This window comes from Prionailurus viverrinus, chromosome C2, assembly GCF_022837055.1.
Source record: "Prionailurus viverrinus isolate Anna chromosome C2, UM_Priviv_1.0, whole genome shotgun sequence".
Lineage (NCBI taxonomy): Eukaryota > Metazoa > Chordata > Mammalia > Carnivora > Felidae > Prionailurus > Prionailurus viverrinus.
The window spans coordinates 69,625,362-69,640,540 of NC_062569.1; the positions used below are offsets into that span (position 1 = coordinate 69,625,362).

Below are 15,179 nucleotides of genomic sequence, written 5' to 3' on the forward strand. Positions count from 1 at the left end.
TGGACAAGGAGGCTTGGTTCTGCCAATCTCTAACCATTGTACCCTAAGCAAGTCACTTATTAAGCTTTCATGCTATTTTCCTCATCTGAAAAAAGGGGATAAAGCCTTTTAAGTTTAGTACACAAGGAAACTGTGAGAATCAAGTGAGATGATGTGTGTGAAAAGTACTTTGTAAATTACAAGTTAGACAAATGTTATACTGAATAATTTCCATCATCCACTCAACTGGTAAGTGGAATATTGCACATGATTGCAAAAACATTTTCTTCTAAGTGATTCTTGTCAAATGCTGCTTAAAATGGTTATCATTGAATTTAAAACCTCAGATGCCCCAAAGCTGGCCAGCTATTAATACTTATTTTAGCTCTGTGTGATTGGAGATTCGTTCTTTTCATTTCTCCCTGCTCCAAGGTGCAAAGGTTCTCTATAATTAGTAATGCAGATTAAGGTAATGATAGCAAGTAACTGGGTTAAACAATAGGAGCATACAAAAAACAATGGATTTACAGCAGTAGGGACACACTATGACCATTAACCAAGAGTAATTTTTACATTTCATTTGGCTGGGTGTAGAGATTAAAAGGTGACACATGATCAAAAGAAGACCTATGAATATAAAAATCATAGAAAACTCAGATTTTAGTGTCCTTATAATAAAATTTTATTAAAATCTAGCTAAGTTCATTTGGTTACTTATGACCCATGGCTGCTTTGCACTACAAGGGCAGACTCAACTGGCTGCAACAGAAATTCGACAGCTTATAAAGCCTAAAAAAGTTCCTTTCTTGCCCTTCACAGAACAAGTTTACCATTTAGAGCAAGCACTTAAAGACAAGGAGAAAAATAGGAAAGTTGAAGTTAAGCTGTGTATGCCCATTACTGGAGATATAAAGTATTTAATAAAGTAGGTCAAAACTGGTACCTATGGGGGGGGAGGGCGAAAGCCACTTCCTCATTGTATATATCTACACATAATAGTAAATGGCTATTTTTATACTGAGCATATTATAAATAGGTGTTTTGAGCACTGTTAGACTGATAGGCCAAGGAATACATCATGTGTAAGAGCTTACAACTATGGAAAAGAACAGCAAAAAGAAAGAAGAATTAAAGCATTTATGACTCAAAATGGAGAATTTTGAGCAACTACAGCAAGACATTTAAAAAAAAAAAAAATCTAGTATATGGTTCAAGATGGAAAACTCCAAGGTGTAACAAACAATTTAAAGCCTGGCCTGGATTAGGCTAAGGCCAGGCCCTCTTTTCCAGAAAATGCTCCCTTCTTCCGTGGTTCCCCTCCTGCTTTCCCATTCTGTTCTCTATAATCCCTCACTTGTTTCTCCTGAGAGTGTTTTCTTAATAAAGCACTTCACTCAAATCCCTTGCTCAAGGTCTGCTTCCAGGAGAATCCAACTTAAATCAGCCAGCAACAAAAAATACTTTGATCAGTACTATGATCCAAAGTATATCCAACTTTGATCAGCACTACGTATGAGCTCTGCTGCTAGTCTGTATGCATCACATCATCTTAGAGCATGTGGATGACTGTCCTGGTCGTTGTCTGGTTACTCTCAGGGCCATTCGTAACACACTCTGTCCTGCTATACTCTACACGCAAGAGGGTGGACTCTTCCAAATTACATATCCCAGACTCCTGTGCCTACTGGTTTCCAGATGGGTTCATACGGTGGAGGACACCGTCAAGAGATCACGGTCAAGACAGAGAAGACAGACAATTTTGTTCTCTCTCTTTCAAGGCTGGGTCTCTGGCAGTGGCAAAGATTACTCACTCCAAGGTGCCTATTCTTGCCAGATCGTTGTTTTGTTTTGTTTTTTTTAACAGTTCTAATTCCCACTGGGCAGTGAGATCCTGCCTTCTCTATAGTCTTAGGTTTTCTGCAGTTGTTACACTCTGAGTTAGTAAACATTCCTGTTTTTCACTCTTCCAACACCTTTCTAACTATTTCCTTGTATTAAATTCCCTTTCTTGGTATCTGGTTTGGACTCTGTTTTCACGTCAGGAATTTGACTCAGTACCTACTACACTTTCATTTTGACACTAAATATTATCACAGAAGATATCATTTGAAAAATAATTTTAACAAACTGCTTCTTTGATAAATAATTTGTCCTAATGTTGAGTGATAGGGGAAAAAGGGCCTGAAAAGTCTAATAAACTTAGAAAACAATTAAAAGTATAATAAAATTCTATAAAGAATGCCAAGTATCTGTCATGATGCACCAGGATGTTATTTCTATGCAAAGCCATCTGCAAAACAGGAGATAGGAGGCTGACAAAATAAGAAGTGGCATTCAAATAAGTATACCATTAGGTTCAGAACAAAACAAAAAGAAACTGTATGGCCAGGTGAAGGTAATTGGGGGAAGCTGGGGAACGCTGCGACATAAGTTGTAGGATTTATGCTTTGTGATATGCCTAGCTCATAGAATACAATAGTTACAAAATTGGGTGTAATCTAAGAACACATAGTTCCTTACTTTGTATTTATTCCTAAAATGAGTCTAGGTAATGCCAATTCTTTAGGATAGAAATGCATCTCTACTGGGCTCCTGGCTGGCTTAGTCGGAGGAGCATACAATCCTTGATCTCGGGGTCATGAGTTTGAGCCCCATGTTGGGTATAGAAACTAATAAAGAAATTAAAAAAAAAAAAAACAGAAATGCAACTCTAATAAAATGCATTTTTCTGTAAGTGATATGTGAGAGGTGTGTTTGCTAATACTGGTCTCATTTTATGTATGATAAAAGGGATAAAGAAAAGTTAATTAATTTGACTAGGGTTACACAACCCTTTAAAATCTTGGAGCTAAGATTCTAATTTTCGTCTTCTGCAATTTGATATATTTTTGTTACTCCCTCCATCCTTCGTAATTTAAAAACGTAATGAATGACCCAAACCTATGCAGTAAGGAGAGAAAGGCTTTTATTATTCATTTGCATTTTTTAGAAACAGCTTTGGGGCGCCTGGGTGGCGCAGTCGGTTAAGCGTCCGACTTCAGCCAGGTCATGATCTCGCGGTCCGTGAGTTCGAGCCCTGCATCAGGCTCTGGGCTGATGGCTCAGAGCCTGGAGCCTGTTTCCGATTCTGTGTCTCCCTCTCTCTCTGCCCCCTCCCCCATTCATGCTCTGTCTCTCTCTGTCCCAAAAATAAATAAACATTGAAAAAAAATTAAAAAAAAAAAAGAAAGAAACAGCTTTATTAATATATAAATCACATACCATAAAATTTATCCATTTAAAGTGTACAATTCAATGGGTTTTGGTATATTTTATTATTAATTTTGATATATTGTGGTCATAGTTAACATAAAATTTGTCATTTATTAAGTGTACAATCAGTAGTATTACATTCACAAGGTTGTGCAACCATCACCACTATTTCCAAAACTTTTTCATCATCCCAAACAGAAACTCTGTAGCCATCAAGCAATAATTCCCTATTTCTCCCTCCCACCACTCCTGAGAACTTCTAATCTTTTACTTTTTGTCTCTATGAATTTTTCTATTCTAGATATTTACTATAAGTACAATCATATGATTTGACCCTATGTGTCTGCTTTATTTCACTGAGCACATGTGTGAGATTCACTAATGTAGCATGTTTCAGAATTTCTTTCCTTTTTATGGCTGAATAATAACCCATTGTATGTATAGACCATATTTTGTTTACCCATTCGTCTGTTGGACATTGGGTTGTTTCAACCTATTGGCTACTATTGCTATACTGCTATGAACACTGACATACAAGAATCTGTTCAAGTCCCTGCTTTCAATTCTTTTGGAGATATACCTAGGTGCAGAATTGCTGGATCATAACATGGTAATTGTATGTTTAGTTTTTTGAGGGACTGTTGTACTGCTTGCCACAGTGACTGTACCATTTTACAAACCTACTAGTAAAGTATCAGGGCCTTGATTTCTCCACCCCCTCATGAACATTATTACTTTTTATAGCCATATTAATGGGTATGAAATGGTCACTCATCACAACTCATCTGTAATCATGATTTATGTTTTATGCAAAAGTGTATATTGAAAAAATTTAGCACAGCAATTAAAATATGGTAACTTAGGGGCGCCTGGGTGGCGCAGTCAGTTAAGCGTCCGACTTCAGCCAGGTCACGATCTCGCGGTCCGTGAGTTCGAGCCCCGCGTCAGGCTCTGGGCTGATGGCTCAGAGCCTGGAGCCTGTTTCCGATTCTGGGTCTCCCTCTCTCTCTGCCCCTCCCCCGTTCATGCTCTGTCTCTCTCTGTCCCAAAAAAAATAAAATAAAACGTTGAAAAAAAATAAAATAAAATAAAACGTTGGAAAAAAAAAATATGGTAACTTAAAAAGCATGGTAGACTTCTATTTCTGGTCAAGATGGAGTAATAGTGACAAAATTTACCTCCTGCCCAACGACCAGAACAAAATATATGAAATAACAATTTAAGACACCAGACTTCAAGCAATGAAAGACAGTGGTTCCTAACAAAATGGAAACCAACCACCAATGTGCTCTTAAAAAATTGCCCAAGCTCATAAATTAGGGACGGGGCGGGGGGGGGGGGGGTGTCCAAGTCTTGGCAAAGGAAAGAGGAATCTCTCTAGGCAGAGATCAATGCAATTCCTGAGCTGAAGATAAAGCTGAGAATCTGGGGAGACCAAGATAGCTGGAATTCATAGGACATTACTGGAAGAGAGAGCTATGCAGACAGAGATGTCACTAATTAGTAGTTAGAAGTAAATTTATAGCACTAAATATCCATATCAGAAAAGCAGAAAGGTCACAAATCAGTGACCTTAACTTCCACATCAATCAAACAAAAAGCAAATTAGACAGACACTGAAAGCATGATACATAAAAGAATAAATAATTTATGAAATTCATCAACATTAATAACTCCTGATCTTCGAGGGACATTTTGTTTGGTTTGGTTTTGTTTGAAGTAGAGTTGGCACAGAGGGACACTATTAAAACAATGCAAAATGAAGCCACAGACTCCAAGACAGCATTTGTAAATACCTGATAAACTTGTTCCCAGAATAAAGAACTCACAACACTCAGTAATAAGAAAACAATAAATTAAAGGTCCAAAGATTTGAACAGACACTTCACCAAATAAGATCTACAGATGGTAAACAGTACATGACAAGATGCTCAACATCATTAGTCGTTAGAAAATGCAAACTAAGCCACAGTGGAATACCAATACCCACCGATTAGAGTGGCTCCAATTAATGACACTGACCACTTATCAAGTGCTGCAAGGACATGGAGGGACTAGAATATCCACCTCTGGTGCAAATGTAAACCAGTTTGGAAAATGTAAACTTTGGAAAACCAGTTCAGCTGTTTATTAACAAGTTAAACATATAACTTCCCGTGTGATCTAGCTTTTCTATTCTTAGATATTTACATGGAATAAATGAAAGCATGAGTCCACATAAGATCTTCACATGAATATTGATAGCAGTTTTATTTATGTAGCCCAAAAAATTGGAAACAACCCAAATTTGCTTCAACAGGTAAATGGATAAACTGTGGTGTATCCATACAATGCAATATCAATCATCAACTGAAGGGAATGCAAAACAATTATACAGAGGGAAAGAAGCCAGATGCAAAGAGAATACATACGGTGTGATTCCGTTTACATAATGTAAACTAACATGTGGTGAAGAAAGGCCATGAGTGGCTTTGTCTGGGCATAGAGGGGAGAGATCACAAAGGTGCAGGAGGAAACTTCCGAAACTAACAGGTGTATTCATTATCTGAAGTATGGTGATGGTTTCAATGGTAATATGCATATGTCAAAACATATCAACTTGCACAATTTAAATGTGTATAGCTCATTTTATGACAATTATACTTCAATAAAACTGTTTAAAAAGACAAAAATGCATGGCAAGAAAGAATATCATGGGTAAAAAGCCTATTTAACTTGTAAAATGACTTCAATGCCACCTACCTCATCAGGTTGTAGCCAGGACTGAAGGGAATCATGTATACTACTAAGGGCACCATCTCTAACACAAAGGTGGTTTAGGTTACAGAGTAGCTAGTAACAGTACCAAACACTTAACTTATTTCAACTTTTCATCACTCTTAGGAGGCAGGAGAAACTTTTAGGTGGAAGAGCCAGAGGCCTAAGAGAAATCTATCTGGGTGAAGACTAGAAACAAAGGTGAAAAGGAAGTAAAACAAGTAAACAAAAACTGATGTGTAAATGTGGTAAGCTTTAATCAAGCTGAATTGTTTAAAATGATGCTTGCAAAATTATGTTACCTAGGTACTACAGAACAGTCATTTTTGTACCTTATTTAGCTTGTTTAGTCACACTAAATAGAAAAGACAAAAAGCCAAAATGTCAGAAGCTGTTTTAATTTTAAAGGTGATGCTGTGCTACTGGCTATCTGTGAAAAGGATGTCACCAAAGATTTGAAAATAACCAGTTACCTTCAGTTACCTTTCAAAACAAAACTCTTCCCAATCACAACAAAATCATCAAAGCAGCAGTTAAATCAGGTAAAATAGTAACACTACTGTTCTAATACAGCTGACCCTTGAACCACACAGGGGTTAGGGGCCTGACCTACCCCCTCCACATGCGGTTGAAAATCCTCATGTAACTTTTGACTTTTTCAAAACCTAACTACTAATAGCCTAATTGTTGACCGAAGGCCTTATCAATTAATATAAACAGTCAATTAACACATATTTTGTATGTTGTATGAATTTTATACTGTATTCTTAGAATAAAAAGTAAGCTAGAGAGAAGAAAATGCTAAGAAAATAATAATAAAAAAGAAAATAAATTTACAGTATTGCAACTGTATTTACTGGAAAAAAAACAAAAAAACCAAAAACACGTAATAAGTGGACCTGCACAGTTCAAACCTGTGTTAACAAGGGTCAACTGTAGTTATTAGGCATCTTGTTTAATATTAGTAATTATCATCAGGAAACTCCCTGAGAAAAGCACAAAGCCAGGGAGAGCTGGTACTAAAATCCAGCTGTGTCCACTCATCAAGTTGTATACCTGGTGCATGGCTATGTATCAAGGAGGTAGGAGCACAGAATGTTGGTGGGGTGGGGGTGGGAGGTGGGAGAGGTCAGCTCAGAGTTACTGTATTTAAATGTCAAATTATTTTTTTGAAGAGAAATCCATCCAAAGTACCCAAGTTCCAACAATGCTTGGAAAACCTATTTTTTTAAATTTCATGTACACAGGAGGACCGATTTAGAAACGAGTCCAAAATGAGAAATGACAACACCTTAATTTGTATGAGTTTATACATTATTTTCCTAAACATTATTTAGTTTTATCCTCATAACAAATAAGTATAATTATAATCCTTCATTTATAGAGAAAATGAGGCTCAGAAAGTTTAAATGACTTCCTCAGTCTTAAAGCTTGTTAAGTGGGGGTGGAACTGCCATTCAAACTTAGACCGCCTGATTAAAAAATCTATGTTTTCACCATTAAATAATACCGATCTAATTGCACTAGGCTGCAAACGCTTTTTTAACAGTAAATTTCACAGAAAACGTTTGATGATCCCCTGACAATTAACAATCTGAAAGTCATGGAACATCAAACTCTTCAAAGGACTAGTAACAAGATTGATATTTGATATTTCAAGATTTTAAGTAAATTATATCCCTTTATAAGTTTAATTAGAAAAACAGAAGAAAGCTCCAGTTCTCATGGAAATTGTGAAGATTTACCTGAATGAAAAGGAAACTGCTGCTTGGCCTCTCCAGTATGTGCATCCCAAATAATTGTAGTCTAAGATAGAAAAGAAAAGGAAAATATATTAAGAGTAATGTTAAAAGGTGTTTATGACAGATGCATACATAAGATGCCTAACTATGTTAAAGCAATGGGAAATGTCAAAGTGAATTTAATTTTTAACATTTACGTTATCCCCAATAGTACGAGAGTATATTTCATTTTTTGGTGGGGGGGAAAATGACTATTAAGTAGTTGCAGTTTCCCCTGGTGATTTTTCATCAGTCAGCTTACTTCAAATAATTATTATCTGTCTACAAAATACCAGACATTACATTACAATGCTTTAGAAACTCAACTGCAATAGCGTATTTAGTGTAAAAATTTTTCTAGCTTTTTAGCTATTAGGAGGCAAATTCTTAGTTAATAAAGTCATCAGCCAATTCTCAATACTAAGATTTTTAAAGCTCACATTTATACATTACGGCAGCTTGAATTTTGACAAGATTGAAGACAACGTCTTGTATAGTATATGCAAGTATGACAAATAAATCTGAGTGAATATATATTCAGAACTCCTTTAAACACCCTCCCATTACTAGTGTAACTCTGGGGATGTAAAGCATCATACAGTGGCAATGGTTATTAATGGAACTTTTCCCTCCTATTCCTGGCCTCCTTTACTTTCCTTCCTTTTTTTTTTTTTCTCTCTACTTCTGACAACTCATTCAGTTAACTATGATCATATACTTTCCTGGATTAAAATAATCTTTTTATTTTTTTTTGAGACAGACAGAGAGAGAGAGAGAGAGAGAGCACGAGTGGGGGAGGGTCAGAGAGCCAGGGAGACACAGAATCCAAAGTAGGCTCCAGACTCTGAGCTGTCAGCACAAGAGCCCGACGTGGGGGTTGAACTCACAGTGAGATCAGACCTGAGCTGAATGAAGTCAGATGCTTAACCTACTGAGCCACCCAGGTGCCCCTGGATTAAAATAATCTTAAACCTATATTCACCTTGGGAGGTATGGTAAAGGGGCTGACCCAGGAAAATGAAAGCAAGAAGGCTGTATTTTCAACCTATCCATATTTTCCAGCCTAGCTAGGTGAAAAAAGCTGGAAAGATCCTGCATTTCTTACATTTTCAATTAAACACCAGGAGTTCAGCTAACAGACTGGCTCTAAGATTTCTCATGGAATCACTCCGGAGCTATTTTCATAGCTGAGATAAACTAGAAACAAGAGAAGGGAAGCAGAGTATGGGAGGTATGACATTCATTATTCCCACAAATTCCACCAAAACTGAGGCGTGGTCACAAAGATAAAAAAATAAAATAAATGGCATTTTGATGAGTAAATTCAGGAATAAGTGGATAGAAAATCTAAGAGCATTTCTATTATCATCATAAATTCATACCTGAATTTCCCATATATGAATGTTTTGTTGTTTATATGATTAGCAGAAGAAAATACTACTTTAGGTTATACTCTGTAACACATTAACCTTTATAAAACTTAGTTTAATGTTCTTTTACCTTGTCTACTCCAGCACTTAGGATGAAATTTCCTTTCTTATTCCACTTCAACGCAAATATAGGGCCTTTATGCTGCCCCAAGGTGCTAGCAAGGTTACCTAATATTTAAAAAACAAACAAACAAAAAAACCCATTAAAATTACTTCAAGCTTTAAACTTAGATCAACAACAATATATGAAAAGACAAATGCTTCATTTACCATCTTTAGTCCATATTCTGGCAAATCCATCGTATGAACCAGTTGCTAGAAGTGTACCTTCACTCTGTCAGAGAAACACATTTCCTTCAATTATATAATCCAAAAAGGACACTTAATTAGACTATTTCATATTTAAACCTTAGAAATAGCAGATCCTTGACATTCTCTGCCTCAAAATTTCTGTTTGCCAATTCCCAAATTGCCTATTTGGGAATGTTACCAAAGACCTACGAAACACCCTTTATTGCTGTGAAGCTAGTATTTATTTAATCAGCATTCAGTCAGCGTGTGAGCCTTATATCCAAATCTCAAGAACGACAGGAAGCACTCTGAGGCAGGACCATCACTACCTTTATGCGTGCTAGGGTCTCCAGTATTCTCATAGGTGCGCATGATGAAAGATGGGAGTAGGATGGTAGACTGGGAAGGACATCAAAATCATATAATAATGATTTAACAGTAAAAAGCAAAATTGGCTAAAACATTTTGTTATAAGTAGAAGTTTTTATATGGCCCTCCCTCTAAATCTTTTACTGTCTAAATGAAGCTTGTATTGTGTGTGAGCCAAACAACACTGCTGTTTCAGATGACCAGATACTTAAATATCACTGAATGTTTCTTTCCTTTGTTAATTCTTTCCCAATACGAGATCCTATTAAATAAATAAATAAATAAATAAATAAATAAATAAATAAATAAATACAAGAAAAAAAAAAAGCCAGAAAAGAGCATAGGCTGACTTTATAGTTAATGAAGTGAGTACAATTGCCTGGAACTACTTTACCACAAGGAGAAATCCATACCAATTTCTCTAATCTTATATTCCCTTGCTGTGTCTGACCTTGAAGAATGGTACAACAGAAGGACAGATCTACGGAAGTGCAAGTTACAGAGTGCATGAAACAGACTATTACTGGGATTAGTAAACACTACTGAAGACACAGAATGAAATCCTGCCTTACTCAAGTGCTTTCTTGATGGTGTTTGGAAAGGGAATTGAAAACAAGAATCACCTTTTTTCAGACCTCTCAAACCATACGTTACGTACAGGTAAGTGAGAAACAAACAGATGCTGGTTCTAGAGGTTGTAGACTCAGTCCTGCCAGGAATTGGCTCTATGGTTCTATCTGAGGAAGAAGGAGCATGTTGAAACCAACAGCAAAAGCTTATTTCCAGACTCCACACAATGGGAAGTTTCTTTTAAACTACTGGTCCCCAAATGTCTTAGCTCATGGACCACTACAGTAGGAAAAGTATATTTTAAAGGATAACATTTTCCCCTTTTAGTGGAAGATTCAAGTTCATAGTGAATAATGCATGTTTGAAAAGTCCACACTTTTAAAAACTGTAACTTGCAGTTCAGAATCACCAAGCTCAACAAACCATTTGTTAACCATCCTTAGTATAACCTGTAAATTTCATTAACATATGGCTTCTGAACCAAATAGCATTATCAAGGCGATAAGGCCTCTGACCTAAGATATAAAAATAAGGTCCCATTTGAGAAGATAATTCTTAGTCCTGACCCTACAACCAAACAATACTGTGACATGCTAAACCTCTTTTCATTTTTGTAATTGTTAACTTCATAGGAGGGAAAGGGTAAATATATTGCTGGAAATTTTGGAAGACAACACTAAAGAAAGGTAGCTACGAGTTTTGGGAGAATTTCAAAGAAACTGAAAACTTTAGCTGGAGCAATCATTTTTAAAAACAGACCTCATTCATTGGAATGAGATTCGGAAGATCCTTTGGAAAGCTGCACAAAAAGCTGTCAAACAGAGGCCAGAGGAGGAAAGGGTGTTTGTTCATTTGCTGAGGAAAGGACCACGAACCCCATTAAATGCTTGGTAATACTGAAATAGTCCAAGATGTTTCTTAGAATAGGGAGGGTAGGTAAAAAATGGATGCAGAAAGAAAAAGGCAACATGGAAAAGATACAGAACTGTAAAAATGCTAACTTTTCACAAATTAATCATGGGCATGAAACAAATGAAGCTGCTAATCACGTATGTGAAAATGAAAGGGTGAAGCTTTATCAACTAGGAGCTCAAACTTTCTGATTAAGTCAGAACAGTCAAGTTATCTCTAAAAGATGTGGAATGACAAACAGAATCGGAGAAGTGTAAGACCGCTACAGTTGAATGAAGCCTGGAAGTGACCTAGACTAATGGCCCCTAAAAGGCAGGCAATCAAGTTTTCATCAGTTGACATAGCAAATGAGAAAAACAAGAACATGCTTTTTTAATGTAAATTTCTCTCCTCCCCCAGCAAAGGACTTCGTAGTTAAGGATTTAGTATGTGCCTATTGTTGACTTTCATCTATTAACTCGTCTATGTAGGTACCATTATCCCACTTGTACCTTCCATGTGAGGAAGATGATGCAGAGCGGGCCACCACCAGTTTTACAAAGGTTCTGCTGCAAGACAAACTGAAGAGCTGCAAGCTGAACCTTGGTCTGACTGCTGGAGGGCCAGTCTTTGTTTTTTTTTAACACCACACTTCAGAATGGGGAGTCCTAGTTTGTTGTTCTTATTAGTGAAATTCAAAAACATGTGGACAAATGGACACAACCTGCCATTAGTCTGAAGTCCAGAGAGGTTAAGTACATTAGTAACTACATTCATCGTGGTTAACAGTGATACTCACATTCCAATCTAGGGATGTCACATCCTTGTTGCTTGGGACATCTTGCCCCCCTTCTCGTATACAATGTCTAAGTACTAACTGCGTGGAGCCACTAGTGCTATTTTCACTAAGATTCCATATTCTTGCTGTTGAGTCTCCAGACCTATAAAGTATGCAACAGATTATTTAAGATCTCATGACATTCTCAAGTATCCCAGAACCAAAGCAACATATTTATATACTATTAATAAGACATAAAAACTAGAGTCTTAGAGATTTCCATCTCCAGGAATTTTCTTAGTCTCCATTTTGGGGGCCCTGGGCCACCTTCTTAATCAGTAAGCTTAATTAAAATTTCTAAGATTACTTCAAAGATTTAAATTTCTAAGATTCTTTAGGAAGAAATAACGATTTACAAAGGCAAAAGGACCACAAAGAAGCAACAAAAACCTGGAAATGTAAGTAATGCTTTTATAAAGTGTGTAATAGTTCAGTACAATATTTTTAAAAATACATTTAGTTTCACTTTGAGAAACATACCCTGATGCCAAGAGATCACTAACAGGGTTCCAGGCACAGATGAAAACTTCAGATTCATGGCCCCGTAACACAACTGCTTTATTAGGGGGGATTTCAACATCCCCATCCACTTCCATCATATCAGTATGATTATCTATGTCAGCAGAAATAAGTGGAAAATAACAGTTAGGTAATATTACAACATCCTGAGGAGGAAAAATAATTCTTAACCAGCAAATACCTCCTTTATAGTATGTAACTTTTAAATTGTTTTTTAACTGTCAGGTAATGGTGAAAATGCTTATATAGCACTTGTCACATGAGGACAAGTTAAGTATATCTTTAGTTAAGTATGACCATACTATTTTTAAAAAATAAAGATGAGTGGGGCGCCTGGGTGGCGCAGTCGGTTAAGCGTCCGACTTCAGCCAGGTCACGATCTCGCGGTCCGTGAGTTCGAGCCCCGCGTCGGGCTCTGGGCTGATGGCTCAGAGCCTGGAGCCTGTTTCCGATTCTGTGTCTCCCTCTCTCTCTGCCCCTCCCCCGTTCATGCTCTGTCTCTCTCTGTCCCAAAAATAAATAAACATTGAAAAAAAAAAAATTAAAAAAAAAAAAAATAAAGATGAGTGTGTGTTTGGGGTGGGGGAGAGGCAGGGAGAAAGGCTGCAACAAGGTTAGAGCCAAACATGGCTAAAATGACAAAATGATCTGAGCTAAATATAATCCACACCAACACTATTCTGAGTTTCTGCCAGTAGGGGTTGCTGATATCATTCATATAACATGAGAGGTGCCTTTCTATCTCCACGTCAGAGTTTTACTGTGTGTGTTAAAGACTGCATTACAAATTTTCTTTAGAAATCAAAAGCCGAGAAAATTTACCTAACAGTAGAAAATGGTTTCTAAATATTAAAAAAAAAAAAAAAAAAAAGAATCCATGTAAGTAAATCTATCTTTTTGGAGCTTTAGGAACAGAAATCTGAATTGTGATAGAAGTTAGGGAAACAGTTGGCATAAACGAAACAGATGATGTTACTTCATTTTAGAAGATGAGACATCCACATAAAGCCAGATACTTCTTCTGAAAGGGAACTTTTTAAATTCTGATTTCAGCTCACTTGCTATAGTGTGTGCTCCATTCTCCTCCCCATTCGCTGTGTTTTCGCCATTTTTTGCAGATCCCTGTTGGTTTGTGGCAGCTGTGGCAGCTGCGGTGGCTGCCGCTTGTTGCTGTGCAAGCTTATCTCTGTAAGCTTGTTGTCTTGTTTGTACTACATCAGGCATTACGGCATCTATCAGTGACAGAGACTCTATTGGTCGACCATCAAACAAGGTACCATCCTGGATTTGGAAAATTGTGAGAAAAGAAATATGAAAGACAACACATTTAGGGTGAAGCAACTGCAAATAGGTGTTTAAATCTTCCTCCCCTTCTAGTTCATACTGTTAAATGTTGCCAGGTAAAGCGGAGATAATGAAAGAATAAAAAGTAGGCCCAGATGATAAAATGTTTATTAATTAGATTCCAAAATTCCATTAGCGAAAAGTAATGACCAACATGAAATAGTTCATACAATGGTAAGAGACTTGGTGCCACAGGAGAATGGATCCTTAAAACTAAAAACTTTTAAAATAGTTTTGTTGGACTCAAAAGCTTCCTGTGATTTGATTCAAATATTAAACAAGAAATAGACTTCAGATATTTGGCCGTATCTCATTTTACTAATGTTGAAATGGAAGCACAATAAGGTTTAAAAGACTTGTTGAAGTTACACAGCTAGTCAATGGCAACCAAGATCTCTTAACTGGTGCTATTCAAAGTGTGATCCAAGGAACAATGACACTACCATCACACCAGGCAGCTTGTTGTAAATGTAGATACGAATGTACAGAATCAAAATCTCTAAAGGGCTCAGGAAGCCGGGGTTTTACCAAGCTCTCTAGGGTCGTCTTATGAACACTAACATTTGAGAAGTACCATCATTTAACTCTGAGACTGGTGCTCTGTAATTTTATGGAGTTGCTATAATTTTCCAAAGCTCCTCTCACTGATATTAGGTAGCTCACAATTAATAAAAAGTTCTCCAGCAGGGGCACCTGGCTCGGTCGGTTAAGTGTCCCACTTCAGCTCTGGTCATTATCTCACAGTTCGTAAGTCTGAAGCCCTTATGTGCCTCTCTGCTCTCAGCACAGAGCCCGCTTCTGATCCTGTCTCCCTCTCTCTCTCTCTCTCTCTCTCTCTCTCTCTCTCTCTCTCTGCCCTGCCCCAGCTCTCGCTCCCTTTCTCTTTCAAAAATAAACATTAAAAAAAAAAAGTTCTCCAGCGGGCACAAGAAGAGACACAGAACAAGTCAGAAATAGAAACTGGGCAAATTAACTGGGAATATGTGTATGTAAGGCCTGACTCACGTAAGCTGGTCAACATGCACTAACCGACAATCTACAGTGGTGTGATGGGGTGCTCGGAGTTACAAAACACAGCACCTCTTTCTGAGCTGTCACTTATAATGGAGTATCTGAGGAGTAGGAGAATTTATTTTAAGTAACTTAAAAATATTAATC

The 15,179-nt window shown here is 37.1% G+C and overlaps 1 protein-coding gene across 11 annotated transcripts in view; it reads right to left on the minus strand.

Annotated features, from left to right (window-relative positions):
• The window catches only part of TBL1XR1 (TBL1X/Y related 1), a 179,177-nt gene that overhangs the window by 14,326 nt on the left and 149,672 nt on the right, over positions 1-15,179 (minus strand). For all 11 annotated transcript variants that reach the window (XM_047874452.1, XM_047874451.1, XM_047874449.1 and 8 more), the window contains 6 exons: positions 13,736-13,958; positions 12,639-12,771; positions 12,120-12,261; positions 9,470-9,533; positions 9,270-9,367; positions 7,734-7,794 (listed from right to left, as the gene is read on the minus strand). In XM_047874452.1, the coding sequence (XP_047730408.1) occupies positions 7,734-7,794; positions 9,270-9,367; positions 9,470-9,533; positions 12,120-12,261; positions 12,639-12,771; positions 13,736-13,901 (664 nt within the window). In that variant the 5' untranslated portion in view covers positions 13,902-13,958. The remainder of the gene's footprint in view (positions 1-7,733; positions 7,795-9,269; positions 9,368-9,469; positions 9,534-12,119; positions 12,262-12,638; positions 12,772-13,735; positions 13,959-15,179) is intronic.